Source organism: Bombina bombina, chromosome 2, assembly GCF_027579735.1.
Source record: "Bombina bombina isolate aBomBom1 chromosome 2, aBomBom1.pri, whole genome shotgun sequence".
Classification (NCBI taxonomy): Eukaryota; Metazoa; Chordata; class Amphibia; order Anura; family Bombinatoridae; genus Bombina; species Bombina bombina.
The window spans coordinates 467,828,416-467,854,997 of NC_069500.1; the positions used below are offsets into that span (position 1 = coordinate 467,828,416).

At 41.1% G+C, this 26,582-nt stretch overlaps 1 protein-coding gene across 1 annotated transcript in view; it reads right to left on the reverse strand.

The window, feature by feature from the left end:
• Positions 1–26,582, reverse strand: part of KIAA1671 (KIAA1671 ortholog) — a 532,635-nt gene that overhangs the window by 370,467 nt on the left and 135,586 nt on the right. Inside the window, exons 2-3 of the mRNA XM_053702092.1 lie at positions 24,368–26,016; positions 23,824–23,917 (exon numbers count right to left, since the gene is read on the reverse strand). Coding sequence (XP_053558067.1) covers positions 23,824–23,917; positions 24,368–25,962 — 1,689 coding nt within the window. The 5' untranslated portion in view covers positions 25,963–26,016. The remainder of the gene's footprint in view (positions 1–23,823; positions 23,918–24,367; positions 26,017–26,582) is intronic.

Sequence of the window (26,582 nt, forward strand, 5' to 3'; positions counted from 1 at the left end):
ACCACTGTGAATTTCTAAATGTATAATATCATTCCACACATTGTTATTCTAAACGCAAAACAATCTTAGGAAAGAAAACAGGAAATGACCCAGCTTGTCTACTTTAAAAACAAAATAGACTTTGAGACTGAGACAGCCAAAAATATATCACATGCCCTTCAGCAAAAAAGCTCTGATTCCCGTGACCTCAAATACGGTTTCCTCTTTGAATTATTAAAATGACCTCAAAGCTATGGTCTGGTGTATCTAAAATATACATTTATAGCTGTGACTACATAGACATTGAATTCAAAAAATTATCATGAATGTAAAAGAATGAACAGCAGCTAAATGTTATTCATTTTGTATTAAATTAGGTAAAGGGATATGAAAGTAAAAAAAATTAACCTTTTCAGCTAAAACATGCAATTTTAAGAGCTTTTCCATTTATGTCTATCAAATTTACTTTGTTCTTTTAATAACCTTTGTTAGAAAGCATATCTTGGTAGGCTCATGAGCAGCAATGCACTGTGGGAGCAAGCTACTGATTGGTGGAACAAACATATACGACTCTTGGCACTGGCTTACCAGATGTGTTCAGCTAGCTTCCAGGAGTGCACTGATGCTCTGGAGAAGAGTAACTTTGCAGGGGTTAAACACATAACTATTAGGCATAGTCAGAATTTCGTTATTTGGCATTTACTAAAACGAATGCTGAATATGGCCAAAGGCAGCGACATTCACCTATTTTCAGCGCCTGATTTTTTTCATGTACTAGTGCAACACACAAATATCTGGATTTGCAGAGATATTGGTGTGTTGTACTATGCTAAAAAACTAAATTCTGTTCATGCGTAATAATTATATGCAAAAAACTAAATTTATGCTTACCTGATAAATTCATTTCTCCTGTAGTGTGGTCAGTCCACGGGTCATCATTACTTCTGGGATATTATCTCCTCCCCTACAGGAAGTGCAAGAGGATTCACCCAGCAGAGCTGCTATATAGCTCCTCCCCTCTACGTCACCTCCAGTCATTCGACCAAAGGACCAACGAGAAAGGAGAAGCCCAAGGGTGTAGTGGTGACTGGAGTATAATCCAAAAAAATCTTTAGCCTGCCATAAAAAACAGGGCGGGCCGTGGACTGACCACACTACAGGAGAAATGAATTTATCAGGTAAGCATAAATTTTGTTTTCTCCTGTTAAGTGTGGTCAGTCCACGGGTCATCATTACTTCTGGGATACCAATACCAAAGCAAAAGTACACGGATGACGGGAGGGACAGGCAGGCTCTTTATACGGAGGGAACCACTGCCTGAAGAACCTTTCTCCCAAAAACAGCCTCCGAAGAAGCAAAAGTGTCAAATTTGTAAAATTTGGAAAAAGTATGAAGAGAAGACCAAGTTGCAGCCTTGCAAATCTGTTCAACAGAAGCCTCATTCTTAAAGGCCCAAGTGGAAGCCACAGCTCTAGTAGAATGAGCTGTAATTCTTTCAGGAGGCTGCTGTCCAGCAGTCTCATAGGCTAATCGTATTATGCTACGAAGCCAAAAAGAGAGAGAGGTAGCCGAAGCTTTTTGACCTCTCCTCTGACCAGAATAAACGACAAACAGGGAAGACGTTTGACGAAAATCCTTAGTTGCCTGTAGATAAAATTTCAGGGCACGGACTACATCTAGATTGTGTAGCAGACGTTCCTTCTTCGAGGAAGGATTAGGACACAAAGATGGAACAACAATCTCTTGATTGATATTCCTGTTAGTGACCACCTTAGGTAGGAACCCAGGTTTAGTACGCAGAACTACCTTGTCTGAATGAAAAATCAGATAAGGAGAATCACAATGTAAGGCAGATAACTCAGAGACTCTTCGAGCCGAGGAAATAGCCATTAAAAACAGAACTTTCCAAGATAACAACTTGATATCAATGGAATGAAGGGGTTCAAACGGAACACCCTGTAAAACATTAAGAACTAAGTTCAAACTCCATGGCGGAGCAACAGTTTTAAACACAGGCTTGATCCTAGCTAAAGCCTGACAAAAAGCTTGAACGTCCGGAACTTCTGACAGACGTTTGTGTAAAAGAATGGACAGAGCTGAAATCTGTCCCTTTAAAGAACTAGCGGATAACCCCTTTTCTAAACCTTCTTGTAGAAAAGACAATATCCTTGGAATCCTAACCTTACTCCATGAGTAACTTTTGGATTCGCACCAATATAAGTATTTACGCCATATTTTATGGTAAATCCTTCTGGTAACAGGCTTCCTAGCCTGTATTAAGGTATCAATAACTGGCTCAGAAAACCCACGTTTTGATAAAATCAAGCGTTCAATTTCCAAGCAGTCAGCTTCAGAGAAGTTAGATTTTGATGTTTGAATGGACCCTGGATCAGAAGGTCCTGTTTCAGAGGTAGAGACCAAGGCGGACAGGATGACATGTCCACTAGATCTGCATACCAAGTCCTGCGTGGCCATGCAGGTGCTATTAGAATCACTGATGCTCTCTCCTGTTTGATTCTGGCAATCAATCGAGGAAGCATCGGGAAGGGTGGAAACACATAAGCCATCCCGAAGGTCCAAGGTGCTGTCAAAGCATCTATCAGAACCGCTCCCGGATCCCTGGATCTGGACCCGTAGCGAGGAAGCTTTGCGTTCTGACGAGACGCCATGAGATCTATCTCTGGTTTGCCCCAACGTCGAAGTATCTGGGCAAAGACCTCCGGATGAAGTTCCCACTCCCCCGGATGAAAAGTCTGACGACTTAAGAAATCCGCCTCCCAGTTCTCCACTCCCGGGATGTGGATTGCAGACAGGTGGCAAGAGTGAGACTCTGCCCAGCGAATTATCTTTGATACTTCCATCATTGCTAGGGAGCTTCTTGTCCCTCCCTGATGGTTGATGTAAGCTACAGTCGTGATGTTGTCCGACTGAAACCTGATGAACCCCCGAGTTGTTAACTGGGGCCAAGCCAGAAGGGCATTGAGAACTGCTCTCAATTCCAGAATGTTTATTGGAAGGAGACTCTCCTCCTGATTCCATAGTCCCTGAGCCTTCAGAGAATTCCAGACAGCGCCCCAACCTAGTAGGCTGGCGTCTGTTGTTACAATTGTCCAGTCTGGCCTGCTGAATGGCATCCCCCTGGACAGGTGTGGCCGATAAAGCCACCATAGAAGAGAATTTCTGGTCTCTTGATTCAGATTCAGAGTGGGGGACAAATCTGAGTAATCCCCATTCCACTGACTTAGCATGCACAATTGCAGCGGTCTGAGATGTAGGCGTGCAAAAGGTACTACGTCCATTACCGCTACCATTAAGCCGATTACCTCCATGCATTGAGCTACTGACGGGTGTTGAATGGAATGAAGGACACGGCATGCATTTTGAAGCTTTGTTAACCTGTCTTCTGTCAGGTAAATCTTCATTTCTACAGAATCTATCAGAGTCCCCAAGAAGGGAACTCTTGTGAGTGGAAAGAGAGAACTCTTCTTTTCGTTCACCTTCCATCCATGCGACCTTAGAAATGCCAGTACTAACTCTGTATGAGACTTGGCAGTTTGAAAGCTTGAAGCTTGTATCAGAATGTCGTCTAGGTACGGAGCTACCGAAATTCCTCGCGGTCTTAGTACCGCCAGAAGAGAACCCAGAACCTTTGTGAAGATTCTTGGAGCCGTAGCCAGTCCGAATGGAAGAGCTACAAACTGGTAATGCCTGTTTAGAAAGGCAAACCTTAGATACCGGTAATGATTTCTGTGAATCGGAATGTGAAGGTAAGCATCCTTTAAATCCACTGTGGTCATGTACTGACCCTCTTGGATCATGGGCAAAATTGTTCGAATCGTTTCCATCTTGAACGATGGAACTCTTAGGAATTTGTTTAGGATCTTTAAATCCAAGATTGGCCTGAAAGTTCCCTCTTTTTTGGGAACTACAAACAGATTTGAGTAAAACCCTTGTCCTTGTTCCGACCGCGGAACTGGATGGATCACTCCCATTAATAAAAGATCTTGTACGCAGCGTAGAAACGCTTCTTTCTTTATTTGGTTTGTTGATAACCTTGACAGATGAAATCTCCCTCTTGGGGGAGAGGATTTGAAGTCCAGAAGGTATCCCTGAGATATGATCTCTAACGCCCAGGGATCCTGAACATCTCTTGCCCAAGCCTGGGCGAAGAGAGAAAGTCTGCCCCCTACTAGATCCGGTCCCGGATCGGGGGCCCTCGATTCATGCTGTCTTAGGGGCAGCAGCAGGTTTCCTGGCCTGCTTGCCCTTGTTCCAGGACTGGTTAGGTTTCCAGCCTTGTCTGTAGCGAGCAACAGCTCCTTCCTGTTTTGGTGCAGAGGAAGTTGATGCTGTTCCTGCTTTGAAATTACGAAAGGAACGAAAATTAGACTGTCTAGCCCTAGGTTTGGCTTTGTCCTGAGGCAGGGCATGGCCTTTACCTCCTGTAATGTCAGCGATAATCTCTTTCAACCCGGGCCCGAATAAGGTTTGCCCTTTGAAAGGTATATTAAGCAATTTGGATTTAGAAGTAACATCAGCTGACCAGGATTTTAGCCACAGTGCTCTGCGTGCCTGAATGGCAAATCCGGAATTCTTAGCCGTAAGTTTAGTTAAATGTACTACGGCATCTGAAATAAATGAGTTAGCTAACTTAAGGGCTTTAAGTTTGTCTGTAATCTCATCTAGTGTAGATGATTGAAGTGTCTCTTCCAGAGACTCAAACCAAAATGCTGCTGCAGCCGTGACAGGCGCAATACATGCAAGAGGTTGCAATATAAAACCTTGTTGAACAAACATTTTCTTAAGGTAACCCTCTAATTTTTTATCCATTGGATCTGAAAAGGCACAGCTATCCTCCACCGGGATAGTGGTACGCTTAGCTAAAGTAGAAACTCCTCCCTCCACCTTAGGGACCGTTTGCCATAAGTCCCGTGTGGTGGCGTCTATTGGAAACATTTTTCTAAATATCGGAGGGGATGAGAACGGCACACCGGGCCTATCCCACTCCTTAGTAACAATTTCAGTAAGTCTCTTAGGTATAGGAAAAACATCAGTACTCGCCGGTACCGCAAAATATTTATCCAACCTACACATTTTCTCTGGTATTGCAACTGTGTTACAATCATTCAGAGCCGCTAACACCTCCCCTAGTAATACACGGAGGTTTTCCAGCTTAAATTTAAAATTTGAAATATCTGAATCCAATCTATTTGGATCAGAACCGTCACCCACAGAATGAAGTTCTCCGTCCTCATGTTCTGCCGCCTGTGACGCAGTGTCTGACATGGCCCTAATATTATCAGCGCACTCTGTTCTCACCCCAGAGTGATCACGCTTGCCTCTAAGTTCTGGTAATTTAGCCAAAACTTCAGTCATAACAGTAGCCATATCCTGTAATGTGATTTGAAATGGCCGCCCAGATGTACTCGGCGCTACAATATCACGCACCTCCCGAGCGGGAGATGCAGGTACTAACACGTGAGGCGAGTTAGTCGGCATAACTCTCCCCTCGTTGTCTGGTGAAATATGTTCAATTTGTACAGATTGACTTTTATTTAAAGTAGCATCAATACAGTTAGTACATAAACTTCTATTGGGCTCCACTTTGGCATTAGCACATATAGCACATGTATCTTCCTCTGAATCAGACATGTTTAACACACTAGCAATTAACTAGCAACTTGGAAATGCTTTTTCAAGTAATTTACAATAATATGAAAACGAACCGTGCCTATAAGAAGCACAGAAAAAATTATGACAGTTGAAAATAATTAAGTTATAGCATCAATCTTTGTCAGAAATATACAATTTTAGCAAAGGATTGTTCCCATTAGCAAAGGATAACTAACCCAGGCAGCAGAAAAAATACACAAATAAACGTTTTTTATCACAGTCAACTACAATCTTCACAGCTCTGCTGTGATGATTACCTCCCTCAAAAAAAGGCTTTGGAGATCTCTGAGTTCTGTAGAGATGAACCGGATCATGCAGGAAGAAAATGAACCTCTGACTGAGTTTTTTGATGCGTAGTAAAAGCGCCAAAAATGGCCCCTCCCCCTCACACATAACAGTGAGAGAGATCAGTGAACTGCTTTAATTTAAACAAAACTATTGCCAAGTGGAAAAAATAGTGCCCAAAACATTTTTTCACCCAGTACCTCAGAGAAATAAACGTTTTTACATGCCAGCAAAAAAACGTTTAGCCTCAATAAATTAATTGTTATTTAAAACCTATTGCAAGTCCCTGCAAATTAGGTTAAGTCTATGCATACAGTATAAATCCAGTGAAGTACCATTCCCCAGAATACTGAAGTGTAAGATATACATACATGACAGCCTGATACCAGCTACATCTACTGCATTTAAGGCTGAGTTTACATTATAACGGTATGGCAGGATTTTCTCATCAATTCCATGTCAGAAAATAATAAACTGCTACATACCTCTTTGCAGATTAATCTGCCCGCTGTCCCCTGATCTGAAGTTTACCTCTCCTCAGATGGCCGAGAAACAGCAATATGATCTTAACTACTCCGGCTAAAATCATAGAAAAAACTCCGGTAGATTCTTCTTCAAATTCTACCAGAGAATGAATAACACACTCCGGTGCTATTATAAAATAACAAACTTTTGATTGAAGGTAATAAACTAATTAAATCACCACAGTCCTCTCACACATCCTATCTATTCGTTGGGTGCAAGAGAATGACTGGGGGTGACGTAGAGGGGAGGAGCTATATAGCAGCTCTGCTGGGTGAATCCTCTTGCACTTCCTGTAGGGGAGGAGATAATATCCCAGAAGTAATGATGACCCGTGGACTGACCACACTTAACAGGAGAAATAACATTCTCTAACAGAGCATATTCACGTATGCCCCTTTATGTGCTTCTAAGGATGTGTTTAACCCCTCTGCAGAAGTAGAATACAGTTATATGCCAATGTGCAATAATAACATTCTCTAACAGAGCATATTCACGTATGCCCCTTTATGTGCTTCTAAGGATGTGTTTAACCCCTCTGCAGAAGTAGAATACAGTTATATGCCAATGTGCAATAATAACATTCTCTAACAGAGCATATTCACGTATGCCCCTTTATGTGCTTTTAAGGATGTGTTTAACCCCTCTGGAGAGGTAGAACACAGTTATATGCCAATGTGCAATAATAACATTCTCTAACAGAGCATATTCACGTATGCCCCTTTATGTGCTTTTAAGGATGTGTTTAACCCCTCTGGAGAGGTAGAACACAGTTATATGCCAATGTGCAATAATAACATTCTCTAACAGAGCATATTCACATATGCCCCTTTATGTACCTTTAAGGATATGTTTAACCCCTCTGGAGAGGTAGAACACAGTTATATGCCAATGTGCAATAACATTCTCTAACGGAGCATATTCACATATGCCAATTTATGTGCCTTTAAAGTGAATGTAAATTTTCTGATAGTTGGTATTCACTACTAATTCACAAACACTTCTTTAGTTAAACCGCCATATTTTTTTATTTTTATAAATGCTTTTGTTTATACAATATTTTATATTATAACTTAGCTCAGTTTTTGCAAGCAACTCCTCCCATCCTCTACTTCCTTGTTTTCTAGTCCCTGACGTAAAGAGTGGTCCCGCCCGCTCTATTACGTATCTTAAAAGCATGGAGTACTCAATTTGCGCATGCGTGTCTACTTGCATCCCCGTGAAGTACTCAATTTGCGCATGCGTGTCTACATCGTTAGTAGATATGCGCATGCGTTACAGAATGAAGACGCTATTATTCTTGAATATTAGTGATTATCTGTGTAGCGCATGCTTGTGTCGTGGATGCGCTTTGGATCCGAATAGCTCTTATATATAGCAGAAGCATCGCGTGACGTTGCAGTAAAGGGGCTGAACGCCACGGGGTGCAACTGCGGATTAGAAGACTGCAATGTCAATCACTTGTGAATTGAGGGACAAAATGGTGGGCGGAGGAATCACGGCTAATAATACTTGGTAAATAGATTGATTTTGTGAATTAGGATGCAATATAAAAAAAAATCATGTCCTATTTATTTTAGTAGATGCATAATATGACGAAGAGTGATAGTCTTCACTTTACACTGACTTTAAGGATGTGTTTAACCCCTATGCAGAGGTAGAACAGTTATATGCCAATGTGCAATAATAACATTCTCTAACAGAGCATATTCACGTATGCCTCTTTATGTGCCTTCCACAAATGAGTATGTTTTATGCCAACTGAAAAACATTACATTTTTTTAAAGGACAGTTTAACCCCTTAATGACCGAGGACGTGCAGGGTACGTCCTCTAAAAAATGTCAGTTAACGACCAAGGACGTACCCTGCACGTCCTCAGTCTGGAAAGCAGCTGGAAGCGATCCTGCTCGCTTCCAGCTGCTTTCCGGTTATTGCAGTGATGCCTCGACATCGAGGCATCCTGCAATAACACTTTCTGGCCATCCGATGCAGAGAGAGCCACTCTGTGGCCCTCTCTGCACCGGACATCGATGGCCGGTATCGTTGGTGGGTGGGAGCCAACTTGGGAGGCGGGTGGGCGGCCATCGGTGAGCTCTGTAAGGTGGAGGGGGGCGGGATCGGTGGCGTAGCTTTCGGGGGCGCGCACGGGCGCGCGTGCATGGGGGTGGCAGGCGGGCGCGGGTGGGAACCGCTACACTACAGAAAAAAGTTAGGAGTAAAGTGTAATAAAAAATTAAATAAACATTTTTTTTAAAAGCATCTAAGCGATCTGGAAGGGGTGGGGGGTTGGTATTGGGGGGGGGAAGCTACACTACAGAAAAGGGACATTTTTTTTATAAAAAAACATTTTCACTAAAATGGGTACTGGCAGACAGCTGCCAGTACCCAAGATGGCGCACATTAAGTCAGAGGGGGAGGGTTAGAGAGCTGTTGGGTGGGGGATCAGTGAGGTTGGGGGCTAAGGGGGATCCTACACAGAAGCATATGTAAATATGCTAAAAAAATGCACAAAAAAGCCCAAATTTTCCTTTTATTTTAGTACTGGCAGAGTTTCTGCCAGTACTTAAGATGGCGGGGACATTTGTGGGGTAGGGGAGGGAAGAGAGATGTTTGGGAGGGATCAGGGGGTCTGATGTTTCAGGTGGGAGGCTGATCTCTACACTAAAGCTAAAATTAACCCTGCAAGCTCCCTACAAGCTACCTAATTAACCCCTTCACTGCTAGCCATAATACACGTGTGATGCGCAGCGCCATTTAGCAGCATTCTAATTACCAAAAAGCAACGCCAAAGTCATATATGTCTGCTATTTCTGAACAAAGGGGATCCCAGAGAAGCATTTACAACCATTTGTGCCATAATTGCACAAGCTGTTTGTAAATGATTTCAGTGAGAAACCTAAAATTGTGAAAAATGTAATGTTTTTTTTAATTTGATCGCATTTGGCGGTGAAATGGTGGCATGAAATATACCAAAATGGGCCTAGATCAATACTTGGGGTTGTCTACTACACTACACTAAAGCTAAAAATACCCCAAAAAGCTCCTTACATGCTCCCTAATTAACCCCTTCACTGCTGGGCATAATACACGTGTGGTGCGCAGTGGCATTTAGCGGCCTTCTAATTACCAAAAAGCAATGCCAAAGCCATATATGTCTGCTATTTCTGAACAAAGGGGATCCCAGAGAAGAATTAACAACCATTTATGCCATAATTGCACAAGCAGTTTGTAAATAATTTCAGTGAGAAACTGAAAGTTTGTGAAAAGATTTGTGAAAAAGTGAACGATTTTTTGTATTTGATCGCATTTGGCGGTGAAATGGTGGAATGAAATATACCAAAATGGGCCTAGATCAATACTTTGGGATGTCTTCAAAAAAAAAATATATACATGTCAAGGGATATTCAGGGATTCCTGACAGATATCAGTGTCCCAATGTAACTAGCGCTAATTTTGAAAAAAAAAATGGTTTGAAAATAGCAAAGTGCTACTTGTATTTATGGCCCTATAAGTTACAAAAAAAGCAAAGAAGATGTAAACATTGGGTATTTCTAAACTCAGGACAAAATTTAGAAACTATTTAGCATGGGTGTTTTTTGGTGGTTGTAGATGTGTAACAGATTTTGGGGTTCAAAGTTAGAAAAAGTGTTTTTTTTTCCATTTTTCCTCATATTTTATAATTTTTTTATAGTAAATTGTAAGATATGATAAAAATAATGGTATCTTTAGAAAGTCCATTTAATGGCGAGAAAAACTGTATATAATATGTGTGGGTACAGTAAATGAGTAAGAGGAGAATTACAGCTAAACACAAACACCTCAAAAATGTAAAAATAGCCTTGGTCCCAAACGGACAGAAAATGGAAAAGTGCTCTGGTCACTAAGGGGTTAACTAGATATTACAGGACAATATTTCTTCTGTTCCTGGTCCCCAGGGCTGGATAATTTGTGATACATTAGAAGAAGCATTTTAAAAGGACACAAAGTACAAAGATAAAATGATGTAATGTGCTAAAACATATTACTGTATATTGCTTGCATACAACTATGTATTTAACCCCTGCCAAGCGGGGGGAAACACATTTTTAAAATAAACTCCAGAGCACCAATGTCCTACTGGAACATAACTGAGCACATCATGTGAGCCAATGACAAGAAGCGTGTGTAGCCACCAATCAGCAGCTAGCCCTTAGAACTGCACTGCTGATGATGAGCCTACTTAGGTATGCTTTTCAACAAAAGGATATTTAAGTAAATTTGATAATAGAAGTACATTGAAAAGTACCTTAAAATTGCATACTCTATATGAAGTTGAACCATGAACTTTTAACCCTTTCAATCCTCATAAAAACCCATTGTCATCATATTGCTTCCTGTATGCAAATAACAAATGGTGTTCTCCTTGAATGGGGATCATTATAGACAGCTATATAGTGTAGGGCACTCCTAGGCATTAATGGGAGTGCTGTTGATGTCACCGCAGATGTATGTTGCAATGTCACAGGAGTAAAACATGGCAGGCAGAGAATGGGGCAGGTTATTAAAACCCCTCAATCTTAGCTCCCTTACAAACCACAGACCTCCAAGATGCCTCATTTGAATGAAAGTCACCTGCACTTTCAATTGGTGTCACAAGCCCTCCCAGCCCACAAATATAAAAAAAGTTAAAAGCAAAACACCTGGGAAGGGTTTTTTATGGCCTCAAAATTACAAAATTTCTCTTGACTCATATTTTTTTTTATGGTTGAGGGGGTGTTTTATCTTTAGATGTGTGAAACAGCTATGGGGAAAAATTTGCCCCCTCTTATTCCAACCGTTTAATGGGTTGGTGGGAGCTGTTCCCCATATATGGATGTGGACACCCAATCAGACAACAAGTTATCTTCTATAAGAGGTATAACTGATTATTTTATTTTTGTATGGAATGGTGAAGAAAGTGAAACGGATTTGTTGATTTCATAAATACGAATGATGTTAGTATAGAACTCACAGATCATTAATAAATTACCTAGATATCACTCTAAAAGGGAGTGAAAGAAGGAACCTGTTAACAGAAGTCTATAAGAAGCCTATTATGGGAAACACTTTGCTACAGTCACAAAGCAACCATCAATGCAAGTTTTTAGATCAGTGGCCAAAGGGCAGTTCACCAGATTGAAGTGAAATTGAGGAAGTGTTTCAGACACAAGCAGATTTTTTTCCAGTGCAGCTCAAAGAGGAAAGCTACCAAAACAGCACAATAACGGGAGCTAAAGGCTGTGGTGAATAAAATAAAGAGATCAGATCTATTAAAGGTGAAATCAAAGAAGGAGAGAGAGTTCAAGAGGTCATATTGACTGAATATATAGTTACCACTTTCAGGACATTTGCAATATTTTGAAAATTAGGGCTGCAACAACTAATCGGTAAGATTGATCATAAAAATAGTTGTCAAAGAATCTCATTATCAATTAGGTGGTCAGCGATTAGTTGGTTAATTGCACAGCACCAGCTGCTTCATTTTGTATTAGATGGAACAAGGAAACTTTCAGCCAAAAAGACCTGCAACTAAACCTCTGAAGTGTAACTGGTTTCTATTATTATTATTATTATTATCATCAGGTATTTGTAGCGGAGTGGGTGTCGTCGGCATACAAATTACATTGAAACCCGTGGGACTTTATTAAAGGGACAGTAAAGTCCCAAAAAACTGTCATGTTTCAAATAGGGCATGTAATTTTAAACAACTTTCCAATTTACTTTTATCAACAATTTTGCTTTGTTCTCTTGATATTCTTAGTTGAAAGCTAAACCTAGGAGGTTCATATGCTAATTTCTTAGACCTTGAAGGCCACCTCTAATCTAAATGCATTTTGATAGTTTTTCACCACTAGAGGGCATTAGTTCACGTGTTTCATATAGATAACATTGAGCTCATGTATGTGAATTTACCAAGGAGAGAGCTCTGATTGGCTAAAATGCAAGTCTGTCAAAAGAACTGAAATAAGGGCGCAGTCTGCTGAGGCACAGATACAAGGTAATTACAGAGGTAAAACGTGTATAATAATTGTGTTGGTTGTGCAAAAATGGGGAATTGGTAATTAAGGGATTATCTATCTTTTAAAACAACAAAAATTCTGGTGTTGACTGTCCCTTTAAGGAAACTAATGATAAAGCGGAGGGGACCGAGGACAGAGCCTTGTGGTACCCCAACAGAGAGTGGTAACGGGGCAGAGGATGCCCCAGAGAAGGCTACACTAAAGGTACGGTTAGAAAGATCGGAAGAGGAACACGAGAGAGCTGTGTTGAAAATGCCAATGGATTGGAGGGTTTTGAGCAATACACTGTGTGCAGAATTATTAGGCAAATGAGTATTTTGACCACATCATCCTCTTTATGCATGTTGTCTTACTCCAAGCTGTATAGGCTCGAAAGCCTACTACCAATTAAGCATATTAGGTGATGTGCATCTCTGTAATGAGAAGGGGTGTGGTCTAATGACATCAACACCCTATATCAGGTGTGCATAATTATTAGGCAACTTCCTTTCCTTTGCCAAAATGGGTCAAAAGAAGGACTTGACAGGCTCAGAAAAGTAAAAAATAGTGAGATATCTTGCAGAGGGATGCAGCACTCTTAAAATTGCAAAGCTTCTGAAGCGTGATCATCGAACAATCAAGCGTTTCATTCAAAATAGTCAACAGGGTCGCAAGAAGCGTGTGGAAAAACCAAGGCGCAAAAACAGAATTTATGTTTACCTGATAAATTACTTTCTCCAACGGTGTGTCCGGTCCACGGCGTCATCCTTACTTGTGGGATATTCTCCTCCCCAACAGGAAATGGCAAAGAGCCCAGCAAAGCTGGTCACACGATCCCTCCTAGGCTCCGCCTACCCCAGTCATTCGACCGACGTTAAGGAGGAATATTTGCATAGGAGAAACCATATGATACCGTGGTGACTGTAGTTAAAGAAAATAAATTATCAGACCTGATTAAAAAACCAGGGCGGGCCGTGGACCGGACACACCGTTGGAGAAAGTAATTTATCAGGTAAACATAAATTCTGTTTTCTCCAACATAGGTGTGTCCGGTCCACGGCGTCATCCTTACTTGTGGGAACCAATACCAAAGCTTTAGGACACGGATGAAGGGAGGGAGCAAATCAGGTCACCTAAATGGAAGGCACCACGGCTTGCAAAACCTTTCTCCCAAAAATAGCCTCAGAAGAAGCAAAAGTATCAAACTTGTAAAATTTGGTAAAAGTGTGCAGTGAAGACCAAGTCGCTGCCCTACATATCTGATCAACAGAAGCCTCGTTCTTGAAGGCCCATGTGGAAGCCACAGCCCTAGTGGAATGAGCTGTGATTCTTTCAGGAGGCTGCCGTCCGGCAGTCACATAAGCCAATCTGATGATGCTTTTAATCCAAAAAGAGAGAGAGGTAGAAGTTGCTTTTTGACCTCTCCTTTTACCAGAATAAACAACAAACAAGGAAGATGTTTGTCTAAAATCCTTTGTAGCATCTAAATAGAATTTTAGAGCGCGAACAACATCCAAATTGTGCAACAAACGTTCCTTCTTCGATACTGGTTTCGGACACAAAGAAGGTACGACTATCTCCTGGTTAATGTTTTTGTTAGAAACAACTTTTGGAAGAAAACCAGGTTTAGTACGTAAAACCACCTTATCTGCATGGAACACCAGATAAGGAGGAGAACACTGCAGAGCAGATAATTCTGAAACTCTTCTAGCAGAAGAAATTGCAACCAAAAACAAAACTTTCCAAGATAATAACTTAATATCAACGGAATGTAAGGGTTCAAACGGAACCCCCTGAAGAACTGAAAGAACTAAGTTGAGACTCCAAGGAGGAGTCAAAGGTTTGTAAACAGGCTTGATTCTAACCAGAGCCTGAACAAAGGCTTGAACATCTGGCACAGCTGCCAGCTTTTTGTGAAGTAACACAGACAAGGCAGAAATCTGTCCCTTCAAGGAACTTGCAGATAATCCTTTCTCCAATCCTTCTTGAAGAAAGGATAGAATCTTAGGAATCTTTACCTTGTCCCAAGGGAATCCTTTAGATTCACACCAACAGATATATTTTTTCCATATTTTGTGGTAAATTTTTCTAGTTACAGGCTTTCTGGCCTGAACAAGAGTATCAATAACAGAATCTGAGAACCCCCGTTTTGATAAGATCAAGCGTTCAATCTCCAAGCAGTCAGCTGGAGTGAGATCAGATTCGGATGTTCGAACGGACCTTGAACAAGAAGGTCTCGTCTCAAAGGTAGCTTCCATGGTGGAGCCGATGACATATTCACCAGATCTGCATACCAAGTCCTGCGTGGCCACGCAGGAGCTATCAAGATCACCGACGCCCTCTCTTGATTGATCCTGGCTACCAGCCTGGGGATGAGAGGAAACGGCGGGAATACATAAGCTAGTTTGAAGGTCCAAGGTGCTACTAGTGCATCTACTAGAGTCGCCTTGGGATCCCTGGATCTGGACCCGTAGCAAGGAACCTTGAAGTTCTGACGAGAGGCCATCAGATCCATGTCTGGAATGCCCCACAGTTGAGTAATTTGGGCAAAGATTTCCGGATGGAGTTCCCACTCCCCCGGATGTAATGTCTGACGACTCAGAAAATCCGCTTCCCAATTTTCCACTCCTGGGATGTGGATTGCAGATAGGTGGCAGGAGTGAGTCTCCGCCCATTGAATGATTTTGGTCACTTCTTCCATCGCCAGGGAACTCCTTGTTCCCCCCTGATGGTTGATGTACGCAACAGTCGTCATGTTGTCTGATTGAAACCGTATGAACTTGGCCTTTGCTAGCTGAGGCCAAGCCTTGAGAGCATTGAATATCGCTCTCAGTTCCAGAATATTTATCGGTAGAAGAGATTCTTCCCGAGACCAAAGACCCTGAGCTTTCAGGGGTCCCCAGACCGCGCCCCAGCCCATCAGACTGGCGTCGGTCGTGACAATGACCCACTCTGGTCTGCGGAAGGTCATCCCTTGTGACAGGTTGTCCAGGGACAGCCACCAACGGAGTGAGTCTCTGGTCCTCTGATTTACTTGTATCTTCGGAGACAAGTCTGTATAGTCCCCATTCCACTGACTGAGCATGCACAGTTGTAATGGTCTTAGATGAATGCGCGCAAAAGGAACTATGTCCATTGCCGCTACCATCAAACCTATTACTTCCATGCACTGCGCTATGGAAGGAAGAGGAACGGAATGAAGTGTTTGACAAGAGTTTAGAAGTTTTGTTTTTCTGGCCTCTGTCAGAAAAATCCTCATTTCTAAGGAGTCTATTATTGTTCCCAAGAAGGGAACCCTTGTCGACGGAGATAGAGAACTCTTTTCCACGTTCACTTTCCATCCGTGAGATCTGAGAAAGGCCAGGACTATGTCCGTGTGAGCCTTTGCTTGAGGAAGGGACGACGCTTGAATCAGAATGTCGTCCAAGTAAGGAACTACTGCAATGCCCCTTGGTCTTAGTACCGCTAGAAGGGACCCTAGTACCTTTGTGAAAATCCTTGGAGCAGTGGCTAATCCGAAAGGAAGCGCCACGAACTGGTAATGCTTGTCCAGGAATGCGAACCTTAGGAACCGATGATGTTCCTTGTGGATAGGAATATGTAGATACGCATCCTTTAAATCCACCGTGGTCATGAATTGACCTTCCTGGATGGAAGGAAGAATTGTTCGAATGGTTTCCATTTTGAACGATGGAACCTTGAGAAACTTGTTTAAGATCTTGAGATCTAAGATTGGTCTGAACGTTCCCTCTTTTTTGGGAACTATGAACAGATTGGAGTAGAACCCCATCCCTTGTTCTCCTAATGGAACAGGATGAATCACTCCCATTTTTAACAGGTCTTCTACACAATGTAAGAATGCCTGTCTCTTTATATGGTCTGAAGACAATTGAGACCTGTGGAACCTCCCCCTTGGGGGAAGCCCCTTGAATTCCAGAAGATAACCTTGGGAGACTATTTCTAGTGCCCAAGGATCCAGAACATCTCTTGCCCAAGCCTGAGCAAAGAGAGAGAGTCTGCCCCCCACCAGATCCGGTCCCGGATCGGGGGCCAACATTTCATGCTGTCTTGGTAGCAGTGGCAGGTTTCTTGGCCTGCTTTCCCTTGTTCCAGCCTTGCATTGGTCTCCAGGCTGGCTTGGCTTGAGAAGTATTACCCTCTTGCTTAGAGGACGTAGCACTTGGGGCTGGTCCGTTTCTACGAAAGGGACGAAAATTAGGTTTATTTTTGGCCTTGAAAGACCTATCCTGAGGAAGGGCGTGGCCCTTACCCCCAGTGATATCAGAGATAATCTCTTTCAAGTCAGGGCCAAACAGCGTTTTCCCCTTGAAAGGAATGTTAAGTAGTTTGTTCTTGGAAGACGCATCCGCTGACCAAGATTTCAACCAAAGCGCTCTGCGCACCACAATAGCAAACCCAGAATTTTTCGCCGCTAACCTAGCCAATTGCAAAGTGGCGTCTAGGGTGAAAGAATTGGCCAATTTGAGAGCACGGATTCTGTCCATAATCTCCTCATAAGGAGGAGAATCACTATCGATCGCCTTTACTAGCTCATCGAACCAGAAACACGCGGCTGTAGTGACAGGGACAATGCATGAAATTGGTTGTAGAAGGTAACCTTGCTGAACAAACATCTTTTTAAGCAAACCTTCTAATTTTTTATCCATAGGATCTTTGAAAGCACAACTATCTTCTATGGGTATAGTGGTGCGTTTGTTTAAAGTAGAAACCGCTCCCTCGACCTTGGGGACTGTCTGCCATAAGTCCTTTCTGGGGTCGACCATAGGAAACAATTTTTTAAATATGGGGGGAGGGACGAAAGGTATACCGGGCCTTTCCCATTCTTTATTTACAATGTCCGCCACCCGCTTGGGTATAGGAAAAGCTTCTGGGAGCCCCGGGACCTCTAGGAACTTGTCCATTTTACATAGTTTCTCTGGGATGATCAAATTCTCAAAATCATCCAGAGTGGATAATACCTCCTTAAGCAGAGCGCGGAGATGTTCCAACTTAAATTTAAATGTAATCACATCGGGTTCAGCTTGTTGAGAAATTTTCCCTGAATCTGAAATTTCTCCCTCAGACAAAACCTCCCTGGCCCCCTCAGACTGGTGTAGGGGCATTTCAGAACCATTATCATCAGCGTCCCCATGCTCTTCAGTATCTAAAACAGAGCAGTCGCGCTTGCGCTGATAAGTGGGCATTTTGGCTAAAATGTTTTTGATAGAATTATCCATTACAGCCGTTAATTGTTGCATAGTAAGGAGTATTGGCGCGCTAGATGTACTAGGGGCCTCCTGAGTGGGCAAGACTGGTGTAGACGAAGGAGGGAATGATGCAGTACCATGCTTACTCCCCTCACTTGAGGAATCATCTTGGGCATCATTTTCAGTGTCACATAAATCACATCTATTTAAATGAGAAGGAACCTTGGCTTCCCCACATTCAGAACACATTCTATCTGGTAGTTCAGACATGTTAAACAGGCATAAACTTGATAACAAAGTACAAAAAACGTTTTAAAATAAAACCGTTACTGTCACTTTAAATTTTAAACTGAACACACTTTATTACTGCAATTGCGAAAAAGTATGAAGGAATTGTTCAAAATTCACCAAAATTTCACCACAGTGTCTTAAAGCCTTAAAAGTATTGCACACCAAATTTGGAAGCTTTAACCCTTAAAATAACGGAACCGGAGCCGTTTTTATCTTTAACCCCTTTACAGTCCCTGGTATCTGCTTTGCTGAGACCCAACCAAGCCCAAAGGGGAATACGATACCAAATGACGCCTTCAGAAAGTCTTTTCTATGTATCAGAGCTCCTCACACATGCGACTGCATGTCATGCTTCTCAAAAACAAGTGCGCAATACCGGCGCGAAAATGAGGCTCTGCCTATGATTAGGGAAAGCCCCTAGAGAATAAGGTGTCTAAAACAGTGCCTGCCGATATTATTTTACAAAAATACCCAGATTAAATGATTCCTCAAGGCTAAATATGTGTATATATGAATCGATTTAGCCCAGAAATTGTCTACAGTCTTAATAAGCCCTTGTGAAGCCCTTATTTACTGTCTGAATAAAAATGGCTTACCGGATCCCATAGGGAAAATGACAGCTTCCAGCATTACATCGTCTTGTTAGAATGTGTCATACCTCAAGCAGCAAAAGACTGCTCACTGTTCCCCCAACTGAAGTTAATTCCTCTCAACAGTCCTGTGTGGAACAGCCATGGATTTTAGTAACGGTTGCTAAAATCATTTTCCTCTTACAAACAGAAATCTTCATCTCTTTTCTGTTTCAGAGTAAATAGTACATACCAGCACTATTTTAAAATAACAAACTCTTGATTGAATAAAAAAAACTACAGTTAAACACTAAAAAACTCTAAGCCATCTCCGTGGAGATGTTGCCTGTACAACGGCAAAGAGAATGACTGGGGTAGGCGGAGCCTAGGAGGGATCGTGTGACCAGCTTTGCTGAGCTCTTTGCCATTTCCTGTTGGGGAGGAGAATATCCCACAAGTAAGGATGACGCCGTGGACCGGACACACCTATGTTGGAGAAATAACTACCCATGAACTGAGAAAAGTCAAGCGTGCAGCTGCCAAGATGCCACTTGCCACCAGTTTGGCCATATTTCAGAGCTGCAACATCACTGGAGTGCCCAAAAGCACAAGGTGTGCAATACTCAGAGACATGGCCAAGGTAAGAAAGGCTGAAAGACGACCACCACTGAACAAGACACACAAGCTGAAACGTCAAGACTGGGCCAAGAAATATCTCAAGACTGATTTTTCTAAGGTTTTATGGACTGATGAAATGAGAGTGAGTCTTGATGGGCCAGATGGATGGGCCCGTGGCTGGATTGGTAAAGGGCAGAGAGCTCCAGTCCGACTCAGACACCAGCAAGGTGGAGGTGGAGTACTGGTTTGGGCTGGTATCATCAAAGATGAGCTTGTGGGGCCTTTTCGGGTTGAGGATGGAGTCAAGCTCAACTCCCAGTCCTACTGCCAGTTTCTGGAAGACACCTTCTTCAAGCAGTGGTACAGGAAGAAGTCTGCATCCTTCAAGAAAAACATGATTTTCATGCAGGACAATGCTCCATCACACGCGTCCAAGTACTCCACAGCGTGGCTGGCAAGAAAGGGTATAAAAGAAGAAAATCTAATGACATGGCCTCCTTGTTCACCTGATCTGAACCCCATTGAGAACCTGTGGTCCATCATCAAATGTGAGATTTACAAGGAGGGAAAACAGTACACCTCTCTGAACAGTGTCTGGGAGGCTGTGGTTGCTGCTGCACGCAATGTTGATGGTGAACAGATCAAAACACTGACAGAATCCATGGATGGCAGGCTTTTGAGTGTCCTTGCAAAGAAAGGTGGCTATATTGGTCACTGATTTGTTTTTGTTTTGTTTTTGACTGTCAGAAACGTATATTTGTGAATGTTGAGATGTTATATTGGTTTCACTGGTAAAAATAAATAATTGAAATGGGTATATATTTGTTTTTTGTTAAGTTGCCTAATAATTATGCACAGTAATAGTCACCTGCACACACAGATATCCCCCTAAAATAGCTATAACTAAAAACAAACTAAAAACTACTTCCAAAAATATTCAGCTTTGATATTAATGAGTTTTTTGGGTTCATTGAGAACATGGTTGTTGTTCAATAATAAAATTAATCCTCAAAAATACAACTTGCCTAATAATTCTGCACTCCCTGTAGAGGGTGGTCAACAGTATCAAAGGCTGCAGACAGATCAAGGAGGATAAGCAGAGAGAAGTGGCCTTTGGATTTTGCTGTAAGTAGGTTGTTGGTAACCTTAACAATTGTGGTCTCTGTGGAGTGATGGGGTGAAATTCAGATTGCAGTTGGTAAAGAAGGGAGTTTAATGTAAGGAAATGGGATAGGCGTGCATGTACTAGATTTTCAAGAGGCTTTGAGGCAAGAGGGAGTAGGGAAATAGAGCGGTAATTGGATGGGGAGGTTGGATTGAGAAGGTTTTTATGAGGATAGGTGTGACCAGTGCATGTTTAAGAGATGAGGGAACTATACCAGTGCTGAGGGAGAGGTTGAAGATGTGTGTGAGTATAGGGGTAAGGGTAGAAGAGAGGGAGTGGAGTAGCTGTGAGGGGATGGGGTCGAGGGGACAAGTAGTGAGGTGAGAGGACAGTATATGGGCAGAAACTTCTTCCTCTGAATCAGAACCAAAAGAGCTAAATTTATGGCTATGTGGGTTTTGGATGATTGTGAGCTTTTGAGGGGGTGGGAGACCGGTAATATGTTTAGAGTTGATTTTATTTCTGATGGAGTCTATTTTTTATTGAAGTAGCCTGCAAACTCTTGAGCTGAGAGAGAAGTTGTTGTAGGAGGTGGGAGGAATAGAGTATTGAACGTGGAGAACAGACGTTTTGGGTTTGAAGAAAGAGTAGAGCTAAGAGTAAAGTCAGCTGAACTCCAAGATTTTCAGTTTCGCTCAGTAGTATGGGAACATCTGCGTAGGCACTGTGTCAAAGGAGTATGCCAGGGCTGAGGATGAGTGTATGATTTCCGAGCTATGGTAGGTGGGGCCAGATTGTCAAGGACTGATGTAAGGGTAAGAGTTATAGTGGCAGATAGATTGATCAGGGCAGGAAAAGGAGGTGATGGAAGAAAGGAGAGGTTCAAAAGAGCTAGCGAGCTGTTGATCTAATGACTTGATGTTTCTGTGAAGTTTGGTGTGAGGGGTTGAAGGAGGGAGAGTTGGAGGGAGTGATATGATGTTACAAGTGAGGAGATGATGGTCAGAAAGAGGAAAAGGGGAGTTTGTGAAGTTTGAGATGGCTGAAAATCAGATCAAGGGAGTGACCATCTTTTTGAGTGGGAGAGTCAGTCCATTGTGACAGGTCGAAAGAGGAAGTGAGTTGCAGAAGTTTTGTACCTACCTTAAGAACGCCTGTCCAGAATATAATTGAGATTATAGGTTACTGAGATGTCCTGTCATTCTGTTTTTACAAGAAGTGTGACAAGAGTCTCACAAAAAGTATTATTCATTGCCAACCCAAAGGTTAAGAGCAATAATATGAAAACTGAACGGTTTAGAATATAACCACTGGCATTTATCAAATCAAGAACTGGGCAAAGTTCTAAAAAAACAAAGAAGAAACATGCTGGGAAAAATTCTTAAGTGTGAGGTTTGATAAAGGAATCCATGTTAAAAAAAAAATAATAATCTGACAAACATGTAAACTAAATCCTTGTAAAAAAAAGAATCTCAACATGCTTTCTAAAATGTGAGACTCTATTGCAACATCATAAACATCCTCAAATTTGGCTAGCAGTGCCTTGATGGAAGAACTAGGATTAGCATTGCCAGACATGTTAATAGATTCAAAAAAATTTAAAAATAATTTGTGCCATTAAAGGAACCAGGCAGATCTTTAAAATCCTAAAATAGAAAAAACTGTGAGATGCTTGATCAAAGATACTAATTTAGGCTTAAAAATAAAGTAATTAGAATAAATAAGGCAGCAAACTTGAAACAGAGCTATATTATCTAAAATGTGTTCATTAGATCTATTTGAGCTTTAAGTCAAAATATTCAAATTGCATCATCCAGCAGTCAAGATGGCTGACAGTGCTCCTAAACACATCACTTTTGGGAACTGTCAGAATTCTGATCAAATAAATTTAAGCAGCGTTTTCTACAAAGTGGATTCCAATATCCTTTTTTTACTCACAATTATTCCCAAGCCACATTCCTGTACAAATCTAACCTCATGAAAAGTATCAGCAACACAAGGAGAAACTCCAAACACATAAGAGGTCTTCTTAAAAAAAAAATCTGTCTCAGAAAAACAGCCTGCATAACATCCCTTAACCTTAAAGGGATAATAAATCCACATTTTTTCTTTCCTGATTCAGATAGAGCATGCAATTTTAAGCAACTTTCTAATTTACTCCTATTATCAATTTTTATCCATTCTCGTGCTATCTTTATTTGACAAAGTAGAAATGTAAGCTTAAGAGCCGGCCCATTTTTGGTTCAGCACCTGTATAGCGCTTGTTGATTGGTGGATAAATGTAGCAAACCAATCAGCAAGCTCTACCCATGTTCTGAACCAAAAATGGTCCAGCTCCTAACCTTACTTTTCTGCATTTTTAAATAAAGATGGCAAGTTAACTAAGAAAAAATTATAATAGGAGCAAATTAGAAAGTTGCTTAAAATTGCATGCTCTATCTGAACAAGAAAAGAAAAAAAATGGGTTTCGTATCCCTTTAACATTGATAGGGATTACAGTCATACCAGGACCCTCTGCTTCTTGAGATCCACAGACATACCCCCTTCCATAAAAAAAAAAATCAATTTAGCAGAGTTTAATGTGGACTTTAGCATGGAAAGGATACACAGCAGGCAGGAGTGACAAGAAGCCCAAAGCTTTGCTGCACTGAACACACCTTATGTATACACCCTGATGTAACTACTATAAAAGGCACAAGATGTGGGGAAACATCAAAATGCCAACAAAATTACATAAATTTGATGATGTCCAAACTTCTCCACCAACATCTTCCCTGCTGGTCTAAGATGTTATAACAGAAACCACTGCATGTTTGTAACAGAAAACCCCCACACTGTAAAACAAAAACGGTTTCAAGCTACAGCATACATTTACGAAACTTTAAAGAGACAGCAATTATGGAAAAAGTAGTCTAAGGTGAAAATATCAAACCAATGGTCAAGACTCAAGAGCCATCAACCCAGCATTGATATGGTTCTATAAGGTATGAAGCCTGATGAAACAGCCTTGAGCTGAGAAACGCGTCGCCTGTGTTTTTAACTTTTAAAATAAAACTTTTTCTTGGAACACTTGCTACCATCTTTTTTGTGAGTTGTCCCTTGCGCTAAGGGATTCTGTCTTGGCTGACTGCTGGATCCATCCTGTCCCGAGTGCCTCCAACTAAGTCTGGTGGGTGACTGAATTGACCCCATCCTGCTCCTATAGCATCAAGGGAGATGCTACAACTATTGTGAGTACCTCTCTTATCATTTGGTTCTATATCACCATTGTTCCTGCTGTACTAGGCCATGTGGGCACCTGTGTCTCTCTTATCGTTTTGAATACAGATACTACATCTTTGCGGGAGTTTGGTCTGCTGGGTGACTGTAATAGATCCCAGTCTGCCTCTATAGCACTGATTGAGGTGCTCTCTCAAATGTGAGTCTATTCCTTATATATTCATCTGTTCATTTTGGATCAAACAATATTGGGCCATGTGGCGCATCTGTCTCTTCTTGTATCTATAAGAGTGTGAAAGAAATGTGTGCATACATTTGATAAATACATATTTCTCACCTTTGGGGTATCATTTGCCTCAGAGACAAAAACACTCTTCATTTCCTTGGTTTTCTCAAAACTCAGCTCTACATTTGGTGGTGAGCCGGAAAAACTGAAACACAATTATATGTCATCAGAAAACCTGTGTCATTTTATGTCAAAGTTTACCAATAAAAAAAAAGTTAATTCCTGGAGATTTTTGCTCCCTTTTCAAGGAATACAACAATTAATGGGTACTAAGCTAGAATCTCTCATTACTTATGCATATCTGCAATACAAATAGTACATCAAATTACATATGCACATTTCATTATTTATAAATCCCTTGGAATGATGCAATTGTGAAGCAAATTATATTAATACCATGTCTGTCCAAGGCTGCTTGAAATAGATCTGTATTGACTAATAATCCATTAAAATACAATCTATACTTTAAACTTTATGCAAATTGTACTTCCTGATTTTTAAGATTAACTACTGCCACATTTCAACAAACAGAGAACTAAAGCAGTAAATTATCATTCGATAAGATAAGCATAATTGTGCTCTGAAAAATACTTACATTTTTGTAAAGTCTGAAGAAAGAAGGTGAGGCTGTGTTGATGTCATTGTCCTATCCAACCTATTATCTACATTTTCTGAGGTTAAGCCTTTAATCTGATGTGGAGTGCTGACTCTTTTTTCTTCAGCAGCTACAGGTGGTTCTGTAACCTCAGCAGAAGAGCTAGTATTAGCAAAAAGCAGACTGATGCGCCTTCGGATACTTCCTGGAGCAATGCCCATTTCCTCTGAATTTTGTACTTCATTGGAAGTGCTGGAATTAGTATTAGAAACATATTTTTCATTTTGCGCAATTTTTGTGGTTCGATTAACATTTTCTGAAATCTTTGTTAATACATTATCTTTATACACATCACTTATTTCTTGCTTTTCATCATCTGTTCTTCTCTTTCCTGTATTGATTTCAGAGTCTTTATCTTTACATACATTTATATTTGTTACGGACATTCCACTGTTCATTTCACATGTTCTTGTTTCATTTTTGAGCATTTTATTCCCATGTTTGGAATCTTCTTCTTTTAATCCCACTTGATTCTTTTCTTCAAAGATGATGGTGCTAATTGAATTTTTCTTTAAAGGTATATTTTCCTTTGTTTCTTCTGAAGCACTTATTTTCTTGTTAACCATGGGTCCCCTATTTTCAAATTTAGAAGTGAGATCCATAGAAAGCGGTCTTGGTCTTCTAATCCATGATTTTTCAGAGGTTGACAAAGCTTTTTCTTCTGTAGGCTTTGGCTTGTCATGTGCTTGATCACTAATAGATTCTAAAAACATAGCAGACACTGGACGACGTTTTGGCCTTAACTGCACTGCCCCAGGTGAGCTATCTTCATTTTCATCACTCACTGAAGAACTACTATTTTTTCCACTGGCATTTGACTCATTTTGTTCTCTAGATGTTTCTGCAGGCATTGTTCTGGAGGAAGCAGGATGGACCGTGTCCTTGAGTTGTAAAACCTCAGGTTTCGTGGATATCAATGAAAGTTTAGATGAAATATCTGGTTTGTGGCTAGATTTCAGTTCTTCTCCATGTGAAACTAATTTCGCCTCCTCTATACTGTTTCGTCCTGAAATCCAGCTAAATGATTTCTGTGCCCTGGTATTAGTGGTAGGAGACATCTCTGCTTCTGGTTTAACTTTCTGATCTTCTTCAATAGCGGTTTCCTGAGATTTCCTAAAACTTCTCCTATTAACTCTTTCACTGTCATCATATTTAAGGCTACTTGATGCGATTGTAGTTTTTTGAGATGTAGAATCAATTGGTGGCTTTCCATCTACAGATGAATTAGAAAGTCTTGAGATCATAAACTTACTACTTTCCCAATCTGGAGGTTTGTCTTTTGAAAAAGGCTTTGGTGAGAGTCTTGGTCTTGCTCCTGGGTTAAACATGCTCACTGACTTAGGACCTCTGCTAGTTTCTTCAATAATAAGTGAGCTACTTAAAGTGGAATCACTGGACTTATTGCTTGCATCTGACAAAGGGGTTATGAGTGTTCTTGGCAATTTAACTTCATTAAGAATTTCATTCAGACCTGCTTGAGCTGTCCTTGATGTCATGGTAGAAGTTATTTCTACCCTAGTAGCCATGGTTTTCATCAGTTATTCATCCATTGTGAAGGCTGCCATATTTGTGATAGTCAATCAGTGACACTGAAAAATGTAAGACAGAAAAAAAAAACATAATAAACAGCAAATTTTAGCACATGTTTAAAAGGGATATTAAACCCCTCTTGCTTTTGAGTAAAGAGTAACATAGTAGATGAGGTTGAAAAAAGACTAAAGTGCATCGCGTTCAACCTATACAAATCTAATATACTTACAAAAAGCTCCAGTTGAGCTTAAATTAATCCCACTAAAAGGTGACCCATTTAACACAAGCAATCATATCCATTAATTTTGTTTTCAGCCAGAAATGTTTCCAAACAATTTTTCAAATGTATCTAGGGTATTGGCATTCACTACCTCCTTTGGTAATGAGTTCCACAATTTTATTGCTCTTACAGTGAAAAAAAACGTTTCCATTGCAGGAGATTAAATCTCCTTTCCTCCAACCTTAAATTGTGACCTCTTGTCACAAACAATTTTCTTGGAATAAACAGAGCTTCTGCCATCTCTTTGTATAAAGTAATCATGTCACCTCTCAAGCACCAGGCCTGAACCTTAACACCTGCTCTTTAATGCAGCCATTTAATCAACATCACGTACCTGGTGACAAT